Below are 19,846 nucleotides of genomic sequence, written 5' to 3'. Positions count from 1 at the left end.
TGATTACCCCTGCCAGGGCTGCTGTGTGTGCATGTCTTTTTGGCATGTGTGTGTGCATGTCTTTTTGGTGTGTTGTGTGGCCTGGGCAGAGTTTGCAGTGGCGCTGTGAGCGAAGAATCTCAGAGCTGGTGAGCAGCTGAAGTAACAGAGCTGGGAAGAGAGAGGTATTGCAGCAGGTACACTGTGGCTATGAGGTGCCTCAGAGTGTGCTTTCCTCTTGTCTTTGCAGGTGCTTTGTGCAGTCGTGGACAGGGAAGGGAAATCTTCATGTTACGAAGCTCTGAGGGAAGGTGAGTGTTGTCGGCCTGGTCATCCCTTATCCGAAGTGAAGGAAAGATTGTTTGGTGTTTGATTGCTTTGGCGTATAATCTGTTCTGCACCTAGATGTTTCTTTCTACGTAAAAAAATGTTTGAGCTATTTCCAGTTAAGCAAGTTCCATTTACTTGCTGGGGGCGGTATTGTCCTTTTAATATTCAAAGCTGCACCAAAAGCATGGGGATTGTTCCTTCTAGAAACACCCCAGTTCTCTTGTCTGCAGTCTGCATGCTGTTGAGCTAAAGCAGATTTCAAGAAAAAAAAAAAAAAAAAAAAAAAAACAAAGAAAAACACACACACAAACAACAACAAAAAAACACCATTGGGTGACTTCTTGTGAACGCAGCGATCATTTAATCCCTTTGTTTTCCCAGGTGGTGTGGATGATACTGGCTGCACTGTTGGAGTTTGGATTTGGAGAGGATCACATGAGCACAATCATATGTAACATCAGAAGTAGTCAGCATTGTGGAGAAGGTGGGCATCATGGCCGGAGTGCTAGTGAATGCTGGTAGTCTGTTTTTGCAGCTGATGATGAGCCTGGCACTTGACTAAGATGACAATCGGTGCTTGTGCATTTCTTGAGGTGGAGGAACTTTACCATCCAGCAACCTGAGAGCTAAGTTGGGGGGCACCTGGTATTTGCATATCTGGGGTGGCTAATGGGAGCTGGGAGTCAGAGCAGCGTGGAGCCAGCTGGCTGAATAGACTTGGTGCCACTGTGAGGGTAGTTCAGGCTGGGTCACGTTCAGGCTGCTTGTGGCTGGGTCACCAGGCTAATAGAAGCAGCGGGATTATTTTGTAGCTTGAGTGCGTGTGCCAGGCATGACAGTTTCCTTCTGTTCGTCTGTCCTGTAGTGTTGCTTCTGCAATGTCTGTTCTGTGCTTCTTGGGTCTTGATATCCTCCTAGCTTTTTACACTGGACTGACTAGACATGCGACTTGATAGCGGTGCTGAAGGGCCTCAATGCTTGTTTTGTCATCATGACTCTGATCCAAGCACTTCTTGTCTTGCAGTTGCTGCTTGAAGTGCAGATCTGTTTCAGGTCTTGTGCATTGTATTCTGTTTGAGATCACATCTGTTTCCATCCTCACTCTTGAAGAAGTCATCTGGGCTGCATCAGGAGCTCTTGCTTTGGAATTGATTTCCTAAGTGTCTTCTTCAGGGGTTTTCACTCCCCATCCTTCTGGTCTCTTGTCTTGAAGGCAGGCTTTTTAGGCCTCCATCATCCCAGTTCTGGCAGTTGCTTCCAGTCTCCTGTCATGATATTTGAGTCTCTCCTTGGGTCTGCTACAGAGCACCTGTTCTGACTTGCTGTTGCCATAGGGCTTCCCTCTGGGGGTCGCTTTTTCTTGTGCATTGTGTTGTGTGTTTTGTTTGTAGTGTTTGTGGCGTGCCTGTGTGTATGTGTTTGGTCTGGAGCTGTCCTGCCTGGCAGTTAGTGATGGTAGCTAATGTCCATGGGTGTACTAATACATTGTCCGGGCTGTTTTGGCAAAGACATCCGGTCTGCCTCTGGGCATGTACTGAAGGGCAGCTGGCACAGTCATCTCTATGGTGTTTGGCAGATTTGGGGGGGAGGAGAGTAGTGCTGCTTGCGAGCAGCTGCTCGCATAGCGCTTGAACGGTGTGCTTGAGGAGGTCTGTCGAATCTTGAAAGCTTACAGATACGGGGTTTTGAAATTCTTATTTTTATTTCTTTTCTGTCCCCAGTAGAGTGTAAAGCTTTGGAGGAACCTGTCACAGGAAAGAGCTCCTTCTGGAACTGTCCAGCACTTGGTAGGCAACTCAGTGACTGGCTTGATCCCCTTTCCAGGTGCTGAGGCAAGGGGGCTGCTGTTTTGAAATGATAATATTGTAAATGGGGTTCCTTTGTGTTGTTGAGGGATGGGTGCTAATGCTGGCAGCTGAATGATTATCTTGTGACTGTGTTTTCCTTTGTTCAGGCTGAAACTCAGTATGTAGTCCAGGATGTCATGACCCGAGGTGCCTCTGGAGTGAGTGGTGTGATGAGCAGAGGTAGCTGTTATTTTTGGGGTGCGGTTGTCACTGCAGTTATTTTCTTACATCCAATCGAGTAAAATTCCACTTTCTCTTTTAGAGGTGCTATAAGTGGGTAAAGAGAACAGATGGAAGCATGTGCCATGTGGGGCAGGCAAGCGGCAGAGGTACAGGAGGGGATGAGAGTAACTGTCCCGAGGGCGCTGTGGCTTTTGCTCCTGCGATTGCTTTCTCTCCTGTTTATGAGGTGCCACAGACAAGGTGGGCTGAGATAGCCTTTAGAGTAGGAGGAAAGCAGGTCACTGGAATGCTGCGTGGTTCCTGAGAAAGGTGTTGTGTAGGAAAAAGGTTGTCTGGTGTGGCAGTTCCTGATGTCGGTCGTCTTTGGTAGGCAAAGAGGTGCCCGAAGCCCTGTCCTGTGTAGCCTGAGCACGCCTCACTGAGGATGAAGCCTGCTTTCCAGCAGTTTGCAAAACTGTTGAGGCTGAAATGCTGCATCTGTGTTTGGGTTGGGGTTGCACCTTGGTGAGTGTAGGGATGGGTTTTAAGCTGGTGCAGCGGAGGGCCTGGCCCCAGTGTCCTGTAGCGTGTTTTGACCCATCAGCATAGCCTTTGGTTTTCAGATAGCCTACTGAAGTAAGTGATTTTTCCTGTGAATGGAATGGAATTGATTTTGTTGGTGTATAATCTGTTCTGCTCCTAGAGTTTTCTTTAAATGTAAATAAAAGTTTGAGCTAATTCCAGCTGGAAAAGCTTCAGTTACTTGCTTGGTGGTATTGTCCTTTTAATATTAAAAGCCGTAGCAAAAGCATGGGGATTGTTGCTTCTAGAAACACCCCAGTTGTCTTGTCTGCAGTCTGCATGCTGTTGAGCTAAGCCTTATAAATAAGTAAATAAACCACAGCTGCTGCTCCTCCTCTTTCTACTTTCTTGTGCTTTGCCCCTCCCCTTTCCCAGGTGATTCCTTCAGTCAGTTGCAGGGTTCTTTAGGCAGGCTGGAGTCTATGGATTTCTGGATTTCTAAGTGCTTGGAATTCACTTAATAGAGGGATATTTAGTAGAGGCTGCTGGCTCACTGTTTTTTGGGATGGTGGCATACGCTCCTGTGTTTGAGCTATTTTTGAATCTCTAGATGAACCAACCCACTTGTGTAACTCTACAAAGGACTAAAACCAGCTTGATTACATGCTACAAGGGGCTTGACCACATTGGTACAGTATTACCAAGAGACTGAGCAGGGTCACCTTCTTCATCTGCAAAGTGTAAGTTTGTGATTAGCCCTGTTGGAGCTGCTATGCATTCATGGCCATCTGGCATTTGTGGACTTCAGGGTGGTTTTTTTATTTGTCTAGCTCTGGTCTCTGTGTTTGAGTTCTTATCAAGGAGCTGTACTGTTTGTGTGTCCATCGTGGATGTGACCTTCTCTCTCTATTTTTTGTAGCCCAGGGCATAGGCACGGAAACTTGAACGAAGCATGAGAGTGAGTGGACAGCAGTGGGGTCCCCGAGTTGTTCGGTGGACTGTGTTAGTCTGCTTCACCTGTTGGGCCGGCTTTGCAAGCGCCTTGCGACAGCAGAGTACGTCTCCTGCCACATTTCTGAGACCTGCCAGACATCAGCAGTTCCAGTTCCTGAAATGCTGGAGCTGCTCAGGGCGCAAGAGGAGCAGGGAGCATGATGCATCTCCTTGAGATGTTAGGTGAGCGAAGCGGTCGTAATGGGTTGGGGTACGTGGCTTTGGGGCTTCTTGGCTGTTGCAGTAGGGGAGGAAGGAAGAGGAGTGGGGAAAGACTGTTTTGTGGATCGTCACGTTTGTCTGTTCTTTCTCCTTGGTCTAAGCCCTATGACTTTGGCTCGGCACACTGAATGGAAGTGCTAAGCCTGGATCGGGAAGGTGAGTGGAGAAAAGGTGGAAAACAGGTATTGTTTTTGGTGTTGTAGTCTATTGGTGCGCCTCTGGGTGACTCCTCTTTTGCAGGGACGAAGAAGGTACTGGGAACATCCTAGCTGGCCTTTGTGGTCCACGTTGATGGTGGATTCTGAGCCCTGAGAATTAAGTCCGGGGGCAAATATTGTATGTTGGGGAGTGGTTGGCAGAGGGAGGCGGGGAGTTTTCTAGAGGGTATCTATCTGGTTTCAGAAGCGGAGCAGGTCAGTTGACTACGACTGTTTCTGAGGAGGTTGTTCTACTGGAAGAAATTTGGCTGGTGTGCTGGTGCCTGATGGCACTTTATTTCTGCAGGTGAAGAAGAGCCTGGTGCCTGAGGCAATGTCCTGGCTAGCGTTTGTGTTCCTTGGTGAAGATGGAACCTGCCTCCCAGCATTCCCAAGCTAAGTTGGGGGGCAAGTGCTATGTTTGAGTTGGGGTTGTGAATGCACCCATAGGGCGAGGGTCTGTGCTTCTAAGTCATTGCTTTGGATGGGGCCTTTCAGGATCGATCAGGTCAGGCAGAGAGATTATGTGTGGGGAGTTCTGTCACGTACAGTGTGAACACATGCCAGGCAGGGCAGTCCCAGTTTGTCATCTGTGTTCTGTGTTGTCTGTGCTGTACTGTGCTGTTGCTCTTGGTGTTTGGCAGGCCCTGGGGAAGCCATCCTGAGGGTACTGAACACTTAACATCATCAGAATAATGCTGATGTTCAATTGGGAGCTGAGCACCTCTCATCTTGCAGTGGGAGTTTAAAGGAATCACTTCTGTGTGTGTAATACTTTTTTGTATCAAACGTTTCTTGATATGATCAACATATGTTACATGCTCCTCAGGTCTTGATATCCGCATTTCCTTCTTCCACTGGACAGATTAGACGGGCAACTTGGTAGCCACACCGAAGTTCCTAAATGCTTGTTTCATCATCGTAGGGCTGATGCGAGCACTTGTCTTGCAGTCGCTGCTTGAAGTGCAGATATGTTTCAGGTCTTGTGCATTGTATTCTGTTTGAGATCACATCTATTTCCATCCTCACTCTTGAAGAAGTCATCTGGGCCGCATCAGGAGCTCTTGCTTTGGAATTGATTTCCTAAGTGTCTTCTTCAGGGGTTTTCACTCCCCATCCTTCTGGTCTCTTGTCTTGAAGGCAGGCTTTTTAGGCCTCCATCATCCCAGTTCTGGCAGTTGCTTCCAGTCTCCTGTCATGATATTTGAGTCTCTCCTTGGGTCTGCTACAGAGCACCTGTTCTGACTTGCTGTTGCCATAGGGCTTCCCTCTGGGGGTCACTTTTTCTTGTGCATTGTGTTGTGTGTTTTGTTTGTAGTGTTTGTGGCGTGCCTGTGTGTATGTGTTTGGTCTGGAGCTGTCCTGCCTGGCAGTTAGTGATTAACGTGGTAGTGCATCGGTGTACTAATACATTGTCCGGGCTGTTTTGGCAAAGACATCCGGTCTGACACTGGGCTACTGAAGGGCAGCTGGCACAATATATCTGTTTGCGAGTAACTGCCCGCGTACCTCTCTTTGTTTAGTAAATTGTAAACTGTAATTGCAATCGAATTTGGGACCCAGTCGTGTATGACAACTGGGGGATCGTCCGGGAGGGCTTTGGTTCCTGAATTCTTACTTGATCTAGGAGAGGCGCCCCACCATGTGGTGGCTGCTGTTCGAGTCGGGTCGGGACTAATGGCATCTTGAACCTGAATAAAGGTAAGCAAAGGTTGTGATTTTTCTTCAGCTCCCTTGCTGGTTGCAGCACTCTATTTTGCCTGTAATTCTGCGTGTGAAGATCCAAATGAAGACAACGTAGTCGTAAGCGTTTAAAGCATATACTGTTCTGTTGGGTGGGATTTGGTTGCCTGTGTAAGAGTGTGACTGAGATGGAATTTAGTTCCAAAGCGATTGTGGAGGTCTTCTAACCGCGGTTCCAATCTCCCGCGAGGGACTTGGCCGGTGAAGGACCGAAGCGATTCCTATAGGATTTGTGGGTGTGTGATAGATCTTAAACCCTCTGTAAGACACTCTTACTAATGTAACCAAGGGCTGTGGGAATTGCCACAGTAAAATTCCTAGATGGGTCAGACAAAATCGAAGACCAGGGACCAGAAGAAAGGGAGCAAATTACCAGACACACCACCAGAAAGTCCATTAGGAATAACGGTTAGAAATTGGAACGATAGAGGCCCCAGAAAAGGAAAAAGTAAAAAACAGTCCAGTATTGTGTGATAGAACGGCCAAAGGAGCCTTTAAGATCACGTCTTTCGGTCTGTTTTTCGATCCTTTGAAGACTGGATTTGTCACGCCTGAAATACACATGTTAATTCGAAGGAACCTTTTTGCCAGGAAGAAAGCGATTATGCAGGATTATGGATCAGGAGGACTTCATGTCCTTTTCCAGCCTCAATATTTACACTAAAAGCAGATAAGAAATTTGAAGAAGAAGAACAGGAAAAAGAAAAAGATAATAAACGGGAGCCGTTGGATAACCTACCATCTCCATATCCTAACAATCCACCTCCGGTGGCTGTGGTATCTCTAGCAGTACCACCGTTGCCCCTGCTTCCACCACCATCAGCACCAGAATGAGACCGACCTCTGGCTGCATGCATGAGAAGTAGGACTGCCATATCTGAGAGAGCTCCTCTATATCCCTTAAGGGAGGTAACTGGTGTATAACTGGGTTGGAGTTTTAACAGTTAGGGTTTTAAGGGTTTCAGGGTTATCGTGTTAGGGTTTTAGAGTTTTTTGGGTTGTAGTGTTGATAGGCTTTTTAGTGTTAGGGTCCTAGGGTTTTATTTTTGGTCAGTTATTCAGGGTTTTAAGATTTTTTTTTTTTTTTTTTTTCAGGTTAGGTTCTCCAGGGTTAGGGTTTTGAGTGTCCTAATTTTTTGGGTTAGGGTTTTGAGCATCCTACTGATTTGGGTTGGCTTTGGGTTTTGAGCGTCTTAATTTTGGGGTTAGGGCTTCAAGCGTTCTAATTTTGTTGTTTAGGGCTTTGAGAATCCTAATGTTTTGGGTTTGGGTTTTGAGCGTCTTAAGTGTTTGGGTTTGGGCTTTTAGGCATAGGACTTCAGGGGTTTAGTGTGGTAAATAGTTTGGGTTATGCCTGTAGGGGTTTCAAGGACTTTTAGTGTTAGGGCTTGTGGCTTTTTTGAAAGGCCGGTAAGTGCTTGGGTTACAGTGAGTGCTGGTAAAAGGTATTTCTCGAACACTCGGCCTGTGATTGGTCAGGCCAGCTGCCTGGGGAATGCTGGTAGGCGTAGTTTTCCGGCACTGGGTATCCGGGAGGCCATGTTTGGTGCCCATAGCATGCCGGGAGATGTAGTTCTCGGACTCCGGACTTCCTGGAGGCCATGTTGGGTGCCCAGAGCATACCGGGAAATGTAGTTCTAGGGAACTGGGGTTAGGGGTTGGGGTTGGGGTTAGGGTTAGATCCGGGTTAGGGTTGGGGTCAGGGGTGCAGGGCTCTGTGCAGCAGTTATTTTTCATTCTAAATCAGGGGAGTCGGTCAGGATGGCCTCATCCTTCAGCATCCTACTATCAGTTAACCATTTTTCAGCCTTCTGCTGGAGTACTTCCCTAACATTATGTGGAGTATGTATCTTCAGAGGTGCCCTACAAGCGACTTTTCTAGCTTCCTCAATCAGTAAGGCAGTAGCCACAATTGCCTGGAAGCACACTGGCTACCCCCTCCTCACAGGGTCTAAGAGTTTGGAACAATATCCCACAGGTTTCTTGATTCCTGCCCATTCTTGACTTAGCTGTAATTGCAACTAACGTATGCAGTTTGGTTAGAAACACTTACAAATAAATAAAAGGGTCTTTGTAAATCTGGGAGGCTCAGCACTGGAGCTTCTATTAACGTTTTCTTCATCAACCTCAACTTTTCCTCATCTTCCTCGTTCCACTTAATTTTTTCTCCAGTCAATTTTTCATATAAAAACTTTGCCTTTTCACTAAACCCTTCAATCCAGGGTCTACAATATCCCAAGAGCCCGAGCAGTTGCCTCACTTCCTTCTTTGTTTTGGGTGATGATAGGGCTAAAATCCCAGATACCCTGTCAGCATCCGATTTTTTCTTTCCTTGGCTAAGCCCATGTCCTAAGTACCTTACTTCTTTTTCCACGAATTGTAATTTAGATTTTGAGACCTTCAACCCTTTTTCCCTAAGAAATTAAGTAATTGGATAGTGGTTCTCCGTGTCTCTTTTTCAGTCTCCCCAGCTATTAATAGGTCATCCACATGTTGCAACAATTTCACTTCCCCCTTTACCTCAAAAAGTTGTAATAATTTTTCTAAAGTTTGGCCAAATAAATGTGGGGATTCAGTAAATCCCTGAGGAAGTACAGTCCATCTAAGCTGTTGTCGCCTTCCTGTTTCGGGGTCTTCCCATTCAAAGGCGAAGTAATTCCAAGACCCTTCACTTAATGGGCAGGCCCAGAAAGCATCCTTCAAATCTATTACACTATACCATTTATGCAGAGGTGTTAGGTGGTTTAATAAAGTGTATGGGTTAGCTGCCACTGGAAATTTGGTTATGGTTCGCTGATTCACAGCCCTAAGATCCTGAACCAACCTGTATGATCCATCAGCCTTTTTTACTGGCAAAATGGGGGTATTATGTGGGGACATACATGGTTCCAGCATCCCCTTTTGGAGCAACCTGTCTATAACTGGTGTTATAAATGGCTAAATCCCAAAATAGGATAATAATCAACGTTTACAATTTATTAAAGGAATAGAGGTAAGCAAACAGTGCTGGGTGTGCTAAGAGTCTCCGCTCCACCTAGACGCACACCCGTTACATCAAGATGATGATTTTTTTTTGCTCCTAGACTAATACATATTCATTACTACTTCTAAAAAAACAGGGTTATTATAATTAGTTCCAGAATCTGAACCCCCCTACTGGAGCATGCGTATCAGTCTCTGGTGGTCCTTCTGGGGGTCTCCCATGCTGAAGGCTCATAGTCTTCCTCTCACGCTTTTTTTCTTGTCCTTCTTTGTACTTCTTGGGTGCATGTCAAAAGCTTGCACAGCGTTCCCTGCAAGCTTTGTCTTTTAGCCGTCCTTCAGCTTTTCCCTTCTCCTTCATCTCCTGGCCAGGTATCAGGGGCTTGCATAGTGTCCCATGCAAAAGTCATAATAGTTAGCAGTTGTTCTGAAAGCCCCGGATATCAGAGACTTCAAGGAAAAAACTTACGAATACATTTTCCTTCAAGCTCTCTATTGACAAGAATTGTTCAAACATTCCTCACAGTCCCTTATCTTCTTTTTAATATCCTCAATTCGTGTCTCTTTTTCAACCTTTTCCATTAATAACTGGATTTCATCAGTCTGTTCTCGGAGGGTCCAGTTCTTAAGCATCATAACTGACATATCCCCTTCCTTTTTTAATGAAGTCATTACAAATGTACTATTTATTATCGGGCGTATCAATAATGTAAAGCAAGGTATCATACAAGGTATGAATAATAACATCATTACACCACATAAAAATAAAAATAACATCCTTTTAACCCATGGTCCACCAGGCAGCCATGAAAATAAATCCCTATCCATACCCTTCCAAGTTTGTGCTGGGACGTGGGCTCATTCCTAATTTCTTTTGTTATCTGTTTAACCACTTTCCCATTATCGTCAATTTGTAAGCAACAATTAGAATCATTTAGTTTCCCACGCACACCCCCCTCTTCTGCTAGTAAATAGTCTAAAACCATTCTATGTGGAAAGATAGCATTCCTCATCTGGGTGGACTGATCAGCTAAAAGATCCAAAGCTGTCGCTGTTTGGTTATTATTTCGAGGACAGCTTGCAACCTAATTATTCGATTCAAATTATAAATAGGTTCTCAGGCTCCAGATATTATCTCATTTGGGTTCCAGGTAGCTGGTCCATAATACTGTATGATTCTTTCAGGGGGCCATTCATTTTCTCTCCGTTGTTGAGCACTACCTCCGGCTAAGGAAGCATCAATAGATCGTTTTTCTCTATTCAGATCATCATATAATTTTATTCCTAAATGATTTCCTTGTATTTGTGACAATAAAAAGAACAAGGGTCTTATGTAGCCCACGTAGCATATTCCTGACCAGTCCTTTGGTAGCCTTTTGTAGGCCTGTTTGCCACACACCCAATAATGTCCCTTTAGAGCCCACGTCCCATTTGGAAAAGGACAGTCCCATTCTCTTTTATTCCTTGGGGTGTGAAAATACAAAGGGTTTTTGTTACCAAGTGGTCCTGTTACAATGTTTGCCCCATTAGTACTTGTATATATACACCTCCAAGCTCCCGCACTAGATTCCCACTCACAATTACAACTAAGTTCTCCTTCACGACTTGTCATACCACGAGCTGACCAGAAATGTTTAAAGAACACTTGTGTCCCATTCTCATCTTGCCGCCTCCAGCAGTAGACTCTTACCACATGCTGCTCCCTAGTGGTGTTATCACGCTGACAACTCGGGATTTGAACGTCAAATTGTCCCTTTGATTGTGCTCTTGCCATGGCTTCGCATCCAGGTCCAAAAAATTTCTTATATGAGCATTTCAGCCAAGTCCCATTTTTCAGCTGGACATGTGTAGCGTTCCATTTTCCTTTACTTGATGTACAGTTTATAGGTCCACATTCAGGATCAGTACAATCATATCCGGGAGATAGAGTCCATTTACAAAAGCTTTTTCCCACCTTTACTGTTCCTGTTCTGGTTAAACAGTATATACCCTGCTCTGACAAGTGCAATTGCCATGGGCCTTCTTCCTCTTTCCAGAATTGTGTACCATTATGAACTTCACTCAAATTACTAACCCACCACTTAGGTTCAACCGGGCCAGCTACCCAGGGCCAACTTTCAGTTCCCTGTGATCCCCCACAAACCCAGCAATTGCTAAGGTTAAAAGCCTTGGCCACTTCTTCCCCCAGAATGAACAAGTTATTCCCGTGGCTTAATTGCCCCTGTAAAAATAGTACCAGGAAGTATAACATCCTTCTGCGTCATCCAGGGGTTATCGTGGGGGTGTGAGAAATGCCTCCAATCAAGGGGTTGGGCCCACTTCAAGGATCTATTTGAGCTTGGGTTACTGTTCAGCCTTTGAGGGTGATCCAGCTCCTGGAAAACTAATTACAATAGGTTAAAAAATAATAATAATAATCATATTTATTATATAAATATATTTTTGTTTGCTTGTTTGTTTCTTTTTCCTGGGACAATCTGGCTTTAGTGTGGGCAAAGTCCGGTTGAGGCCCTCCCACTCGGCAGTCAATACCCGTAGGGGTTGCCTCCCTTGGTAGACTATACACACCACAGTGGAGGGTCCTGCCCCGGTCTTGCCTTCTCCCTTTCTTCCCTTCAGGCTTGTCCCCTCCTTCTGGCATTCTTAATTTATGCAGAGCCTTATTGCCAGAACATTAGTTCTTTTTTAGCTTTAATTTCAGTTCCCCAGGAGCAGACTCAACCCTCCAAGTTCGGGTATTTATTGGTCCTTTTACTCTAGATGCATGGGTCCAACCCCTTTCTGCTGTTCTCACAGCTGTTTCAGTGGTAAGTAAAACAAGGTATGGTCCCTTCCACCGGGCGTGTAATGATTCTTCCCTCCAAGTTTTTATTAAGACCTTGTCCCCTGGTTGTATTTGATGAATAGCAAACCCTAAAGGTGGTGTCTGAGCCATTCTTCCAATTTCTCTTAGCTCTTGCAATCTTTTCCCAATAGTAATTGCGTATTTCTGGATACTACAATCCTCAACTACATTGTTTCCCAGAGGCATTCCCTGTGAATAAGGCATACCATATAACATTTCATATGGTGATAATCCAGTCTCACTGTGTGGTTTAGTTCTTATGTTTAGAAGTGCCAATGGTAAGCATTTTGTCCAGGGCATTTGTGTCTCAATCATTAATTTAGCCAATTGTTGTTTCATTGTTTGATTCATTCTCTCTACTTTTCCTGAGCTTTGTGGGTGCCATGGAGTATGATATTCCCATGGATTACCTAATGATTGACACAATAATCTTACTATTTTAGAAGTAAAGTGTGTGCCCTGATCAGAATCAATGTACTGGATTATCCCATATCTAGGTATCAGGTGTTCTAATAAATTTTTTGCCACCATTTGTGCCGTAGCTGGTGCTACGGGATAAGCTTCTACCCATTGTATTAAATGATATACTATTACCAATAAATACGTTATCCTCCCTACCATGGGCAATTCAGTGAAATCAACTTGTACTTTCTCAAAAGGCCTATAAGCTGTTTTTCTTCCTCCCGCGGCTGCTTGTCAAAACACTTTCTTATTTATCTTCTGACAAGTTAAACAACCTTGTGTGATTTGCTTTGCTATTTCAAATACCCCTATGCAACCAAATTGTTGAAGTAAGTGATTACTTAATGCTTTTGTACCCCAATGTGTTTGTGTATGCAAACGTTCCAATCTTTGCCTTGCATAAGCTTGTGGTAATATCTCTCGCCCGTCTGGCAATGTCCATTTTCCTTGTTCTAATCTAGCACCTGTTTTCTCCAGTTTTGTCTGTTCTTCAGGAATAAACTTTTTTTCTTCTCCCTCTCGTCTTTCTTCCTCCTGTACTGTATTAATTTTAGCAGCCTGAGTTCTCAAGGCTGCTTCCTGAGCTTCTTTATCTGCTAGATTGTTCCCTCTGGTGTGGTAATCTAATCCTCTTTGGTGTCCTTTTACATGTACCACTGCTATTTCTTTTGGTTCTCTTAATGCCCTTAAATTTTTTATTATTAATTGTTGATGTATAAGATTCCTCCCTTGAGTAGTAACGAAACCTCTTTCTTCACAAATTTTTCCGAAGGTATGAACCACCCCACATGCATATTTAGAATCTGTATATATAGTTCCACTTTTCCCCTTTAATAGTTCCACGGCCCTATATAGGACATACAGCTCACGAGCCTGAGCTGACCATGATAGACTCAAGGGTCCTGATTCCACAGGTTCCAGGTGCTTATTAATTATTGCATATCCTGATTTTCTTTTTCCCTCCACTACTCAGGAGGAGCCATCTATGAACAGTGCTTCTCCCTTCTCTAATTCAGTATCTCTTAAATCGGGTCTTCCTTTAGTCTGGGTCTCAATTATATCTAAACAGTTATGTTGTAATTCCTCTGATGGTTTTCCGAACAAAAATTGTGCTGGACTCTGAGCAGAGCTTACCCTTAGTTCTAAGTCAGGGGAGTCAATTAGTATAGCTTCATACTTTAGGATCTGGCTGTCTGTTAACCATTTCTCTGCTTTCTGTTGTAAGACACTTCTGACGTTGTGTGGAGTATACACTTTTAAGGGAGCATTACAAGTGATCTTTCTAACTTCCTCTATTAATAATGCCGTAGCGACCAAAGCTTGGAGACAAGCAGGCCACCCTCTACTTACTGGACCAAGTAACTTAGAACAATACCCCACGGGTTTCTTAATTCCTGCCCAGTCTTGAGTATGAACTCCATATGCCGCCTGGTTTGATGTGTTCACAAAGGGATAAAAAGGTTTTTCCAGATCCAGAAGGCTCAACACAGGTGCTTGTATTAATGCCTCTTTTATTTCTTCAAATTGTTGATTATCTTCTGCAGACCACTTAAGTTGGTTCTTAATTAATTTCTCATATAAGAATTTAACTTTTTCACTGTAGCTTTCAAGCCATGGTCTACAGTATCCTAATAATCCCAATATTTGCTGGATTTCCTTTTTAGTTTGTGGGGGTCTTAAGGATAGGATCCCAGATACCCTGTCAGGATCTAACTTCTTTTTTCCCTTACTTAACCAATGTCCTAAGTATTTTACTTCCTGTTCCACAAATTGAACAGGAAGTAAAATACTTAGTAATTTTGTAAATACTTAGTATTTACTTTATTTTTATTTATATATAGTAAGTATTTTAAAATACTTAGTAATTTTGATCGAGACACCTTGAATCCCTTTTCTCCCAGGAAACTGAACAATTTCATAGGAGCTTCTCGGGTTCCCTCTTCAGTTTCTCCTGCTACTAATAGATCATCCACATACTGCAATAATTTTACCTCCCTGGGTAATGCAAAATCTTGTAAAACTTTTTCTAAAGTTGGTCCAAATAGATTTGGTGACTGTAAACCCCTGTGGTAGCACGGTCCACCTTAATTGTTGTTTCCGTCCCGTTTCAGGGTCCTCCCACTCAAAAGCAAAATAATCTCTGGATTTTTCATCCAGAGGGCAGGCCCAAAAGGCATCTTTCAGATCTATTACGCTATACCAAGTATGTTTGGGAGAGATATGACTTAGTAAAGTATAAGGTTTTGCCACCACAAGGAATTTAGTGACTGTTCGCTGATTTACAGCTCTCAGGTCCTGTATGACCCATCCGATTTCTTTACAGGGAGGATGGGTGTATTATGAGGTGACATACACGGTTCTAGAGTTCCTTTTTCCAGAAGTCTATGGGTTTTAATCCTTTTCGACCCTCCATTGGTATAGGGTATTGTTTAATTCTAATTGGACGATGTGGATCCATGTGAACATTGAACGATGTGAACACTTATGGGGTCCATTTCTATTTTTCCAATTTCCCCTTCCTTATAGCACACTGAAGGGTTAATGAATTCTTCGTCTTTTTGTGTCAAAGTGTATAATTTAATCTGCAATTTATCCCCTTGGCTTTGAATGCTTAAGTTTAATTTTAAAATCAAATCCCTTCCTAGTAAATTGTACTCTGTTTCAGCGAGCAAAAGTAAATCATTAAGACAGATTTTTTTATCTGTTTCTGTCTCTACATCTTTCAAAACAGGTACCTTAAAGGGCTCTCCTTTTGCCCCTATTACAGACATGCAACTCTTCCCTTCTTCTATTCCTTTTGGAAGTTTTTGAATAGTGGATTTTTCAGCCCCTGTGTCTACTGAAAATAAGACTTCCTCTTTATGGGGACCAATTAATAGTTTTATCAACGGCTCTGTTGATGTTGAAGTCCCCAGAAGATATAGCCCCTGACACCCCTATTCTTCTTTGAATATTTTCTCATCTTGTTCCCGCTTATGATATTTCCTCTGAACGTGTCTCTTCTTGTTGCAATAGTAACAGACGGGAATTGTCGATTTCCCTCGACAAGGCTGACCCCTAGGGTTTTTTTCTATTACTTTTTTTCTCCTCTCCCCGGACAAGGTCTTGTGGAATGAGGTTAAGCCACGAAAGACTGTATGAACTTGGAAGTGATGGGAAAACTTACAGTTTTTAAGAAGAATGTTAGTTGTGTTTAAGGCAGTAAATTAGATCATCCTCGTAGGAGCTTTCTAAACAGATCAGAAGAGGGCAAGAGTGTACTTAAGGACCGAAAAGGGTGTTGCAGTAGATAGCTGATGAGTTAGATTATGTGATAGAGCTCAGCTGCACACCTGCAAAGGAGCTCAGAGAGACAGTGAGAGGAGGCTGAGCCCCAGAAAATACTTTGCTCCTCCCTTCAGAGGCCCAGAGGAGCAGAGAGATGCACAGTGGCAGGTGGGAACCCGAGGGAAGTTCTTCAGAGGAAGAATGGCTGGGCCATGGACTAGTAAGGGAGAAGCAGAGTTGACTCCTTTGGAGGTTTAGTTAGGAAAACATTAGCTCAAAGTCTTAATAAGAGTAGCTTGAATACAAGGCGGGCGCCAGTCTAGAGGGAGAAGCTTGGTTAAAGTGTGTGGGTTTCAGGGAGCTGCGCAGTAGAGACTTGTAGAGAGGAATTTTAAATAGCACGTTGAATGGGAAATGAGCCCGGGGCAATTAATTGATGATCAAAATGCAAACTACAATTTTAAATCAGGAAAGAGCTAGACTATACTTTTATAATGAAAAATACGCCAGAAAAGAGTGAGGAAAGTGTCGGTGTTGTTATAAAGGAAGTTACTGGAACAAAGGAAAGGGTTAGAGGAGCAATAAAGCAGAGAAATTCATGCTTTTGTGATAGAAGTGTTGGAACACCAAGGACTGGAGATGGTAGTGATCACAAACTCATTTCCTGATCGCTCAGTTTTCCGTGTGCTGTCTGTATACCCCATGGCACCTACCTCGCATTCAGAAAGCAATGCAACCTTTGGGGTTAAAAAATAAAAACCAGAGAGGGCAGTGCTTTCCAAGAAAAAAAGATAAGTCCTTGTGGCAAACAGGTAGGTGAACGGAGTATGTACGTTCCTTCCTCGGTGTCCTGCTGTTAACGTGAGAGGATATTCACCAGAACCCAGTAGATGATTGCACTCTGGTTCTTGTGTTTTTTACCATCTTTCATGAAACAACTTCAGGTTACTTGACAGAAGCTAATGGCCTAAGCTTATGTGCATTTGGCATTGTTTTCTCATTGGTGAGCTTCAAGCCTGTGTCTGGCCCATTATTGCTCACAGAATTTGTGGCAGAGCTAGACTTGGACTTAGATTACTACGCTTAGTCTTAGCACTGCAGATTATTAAAACCCTTTCCATTAAATACTTTCTCAAACTAAGAAGTGACTTTCTGAAATAGCTGTTTTCAGAAGATCTGCATCTTAGCTAAGCAATATGACAGAATTTTGCCTGTTGTTAAACACTGAGGCTGACGACAAGTCCATCAGCAGTTTCAGAGAGCACAGAACAATGTCCAGATGCATGCTCATCTGCTAGGATTTGTGATTTCTGAAACGTGACTTGCATAAATTCATCTTAAGGTTTTGCAGGATCCACTGTGTCATTAAAATAATGCTAATACTAAAACTGACAGGCATCTGTGTAATGCATTTTGGATTTCATATAATTTGCAAAAGTACTTAATGATTCGGTGTCATTTTGTGGTACAGTACAAACATCAAGAGGAAGTGAGAACAAAGAAAATGGTGGTGAAGATGTTCCAAGGCGTTACAACCTTCGACAGAGTAAACCTGTTGACCGCTACCAAGCTCCTATGGAAAGTAGGTTGAACGCACAGTTTCTCTTAAAACCTTATTTCTTGCACATAAGTGAGATAGAATTTTTGAATGCAAAGACGTGTTTGCGCACACAGTTCTATTTCAGTTCTGTACCTTCATTCTGCACATGAACTTCCCTGTTTTTATCAGACACGTGTGTCCTGTGCACATTGTATTTCTTTGCTGTTTGGCGTACTTAGTGCTATGTATCCTTGCTATAACAGTAATTAATCACACTTAATGGTCTTGCTCTTGTGATTTTCAGTTCACCTTTAAACAGGGCGTAGTTTTCCACTTGTACCATGCACTGATGAAAAGCAAAAACAGTTAAAAATTCTTCTGGAATTAGGGATGAGTGAAACACGTGGCATTTTCTTTTTCTTTTGATATCCTCCTCTCTTAAATGTATCTGTATCATTATTCTAAATTCTTTCCTTTCAGTAAGACAAAGAGATCGAGAGAGGACTAACTCGGGCCAGCCGTGTTCTGTCAGACAGAAAGAGTCACTTGAAAATGCTGGGTCACAAAAATATAGAAGACGTGCCAGGTTGGTGTATGGCTAGTGATAGCTCTTACTTATCCGTAGAGCTGTCAGTCTCTTTACTGCATAATGCTTCAACGGGTTTTCAGTTTAGTGGTAATTACAGAGTAAGTTTATGATCAGTACTTTGGTAGTCTGAGGATAGAGAGGAAAGAACTATTTGGAGGGGAGGAGGTGGATACTTTTAAGTTGGTTTCTTTTTTAAATCCAATATTTGTGGGTCGCTGATAAGATGATTATGGAGGTAGTGTCTGAGTTTCTGTAACTGAAATTCTTTGGTTCTGGAACTGAAGCCGGAATCCCCCCTTAAAAATCTTAGTCAGACTATTTAATCTTGAAGGATACAAAGGATTTTCTTAAAACCGAAAATAATTTTATTCGATTTAGAGGGAGAGGCTTTATGGAAGTTTTGTTAGATTTAAAAAAAAAAAAAGTTATCACTCAAATACTGACTCTAGTTTCTGTTTGGAATCAACTAATGTTTCTATATGCAGTTAACCTTAAACAATAAAAGATCTAAATGAAATCATAAATTGCCTTAGTAATGATAAAGGCTTTTTGGATTCTGTAAGCAGTTAGTGCGTAGAGAATGCTGTTGATTGCCAATATTTTGTTGAGCATTCTTGAAAGCAGACAGTTGTCACGAGGAAAATCATGTCATGGCCTTTGAAATCAGATTCCTAAGGAGTACAGTGGACTGGAAAATAGATCTCAGAGGCAATTTTGAGATAGAATTCCCTTAATTTTTGGTGTTACTTAGTATCTGCTCTATTTTCTTTTTAACTTTCTGGTTTATATGCTTGCTTGCAGACGGAGACGTGCAGATGACATCAGTGATTCTACACCCTCTTGCTCATCTCCCTTGCTTAGCACGTGTGATACGGAGGAGGGTGGTGAGAGCAGTGAGGACGGCGAGAGCACATCTCCAAGAAGGTTGCTGTCGGTAGAGAATAGGGGAGGGATGAATCTCCTTCAAATGAATATTTAGCCATGTTTAAGTTTATCTAAATGTAACTGTGTAAGTTTATGTCAATTAATTAGGTCTTCTAATATATTAATTAATGTCTTCTACATTTGCTTGGCATTATTATGAAAAACAAAAATCTTCGAGCTGCATCTTAAAGAAAAAGAAGCCCTATAACTTCTCCTTAATTCAAATCAGGACTTTTCGAGTGAAACGTCAGAAACGGGACCTAAAGAGAGTTCAGAGGGATCAAAAGAAAGCTGGAGGAAGTCAGGGAGATGCAATGCAAATAGATAATGCGGTAAGTGGTAAACTAATCATCGTGTCAGCGAGTGTTTCCAGTGATTCTGAAAGATCTCAGTGTGCCATCTACAACTACCTTTGTTGATGGTTTTCTCTAAAGCAACTTCAAAAATTGCCCAGAATGTTTGCGTTGTGCTGAGATAATTTCTGATGAAACCTTGATCTAGGTTGCTGCTTTCTTTAACATACAAACTCTGTGGTGTTGAATTTCTCTTTAGATTGGATTTGAGAACGTGGGTGGTCTTTCGGAACACATTGCAGCTTTGAAAGAGATGGTGATTTTTCCCGTCCTGTATCCAGAAGTTTTTCAGCAGTTCAATATTCAGCCCCCAAGGTAACTCATGACAGTGATAAATCGTAAGTCAGCTGTTTTCAGGAGAAAGTTCAATTAAGGTATCAATATGCTTCCGTGCTTCAACATTTTTGGCAGCGGTGAACATTTGTTTTAGTAGTAGCAAAAAGTGGTTTCTTAAAAATGGATAAAATCCAGAATATTTGTAGGTTAAAAATATAAGCAATGTCTGAAAATTGTAAGTTTTACCATCTGGTGTTTTTAAAAAGTTGGGTTAGTTGGGTTGGAGTGGTTTTGTTCTCAGTTTTATGTACAAGTCAGCTTGATTAGTCTGTAAGCAAGAAGGGATTATCTAGTGTGGAAGTCAATTGTAATATGTTGCCTGGAAGCCCAGTTGTTTTTCCTGCCTACTTTTGCTTTCTTTTTTTCTTTTTTTTTTTTTTTTTTTCCTCTGAGTGCTAAGGCATCGCTTTTCCTTCCGGCTTTAGGCTTCCTCACTTGCCATCAGCAATAGATGGTCTGAGAGACCAAACCCAGTAACTTAATGCTTTTGAAAGGAGCATTAAATGCTTTACTATCAGATTCTGCATATTGTGAAAGCAAGAATATGCAGTTT

General features: G+C 42.8%; 1 protein-coding gene across 1 annotated transcript; it reads left to right on the top strand.

Annotated features, from left to right (window-relative positions):
• Window positions 1-2,071: 2,071 nt before the first annotated feature.
• Window positions 2,072-19,770, top strand: LOC311428564 (ATPase family AAA domain-containing protein 2-like; the record flags this gene model as incomplete). The annotated part of the gene is made up of 10 exons (XM_084539954.1): window positions 2,072-2,096; window positions 2,264-2,336; window positions 3,451-3,580; window positions 3,760-4,016; window positions 17,023-17,133; window positions 17,572-17,677; window positions 18,482-18,604; window positions 18,834-18,936; window positions 19,157-19,272; window positions 19,719-19,770. The coding sequence occupies exons 4-10, from the start codon at window positions 3,992-3,994 to the stop codon at window positions 19,768-19,770; spliced, it is 636 nt and encodes a 211-aa protein (XP_084396080.1). The 5' UTR covers window positions 2,072-2,096; window positions 2,264-2,336; window positions 3,451-3,580; window positions 3,760-3,991.
• Window positions 19,771-19,846: the final 76 nt, after the last annotated feature.

The sequence above is a fragment of the Aythya ferina genome (genome assembly GCF_964211825.1).
Source record: "Aythya ferina genome assembly, contig: HAP1_SCAFFOLD_94, whole genome shotgun sequence".
NCBI lineage: Eukaryota > Metazoa > Chordata > Aves > Anseriformes > Anatidae > Aythya > Aythya ferina.
This window is presented reverse-complemented; position numbering and strand designations above follow the sequence as displayed.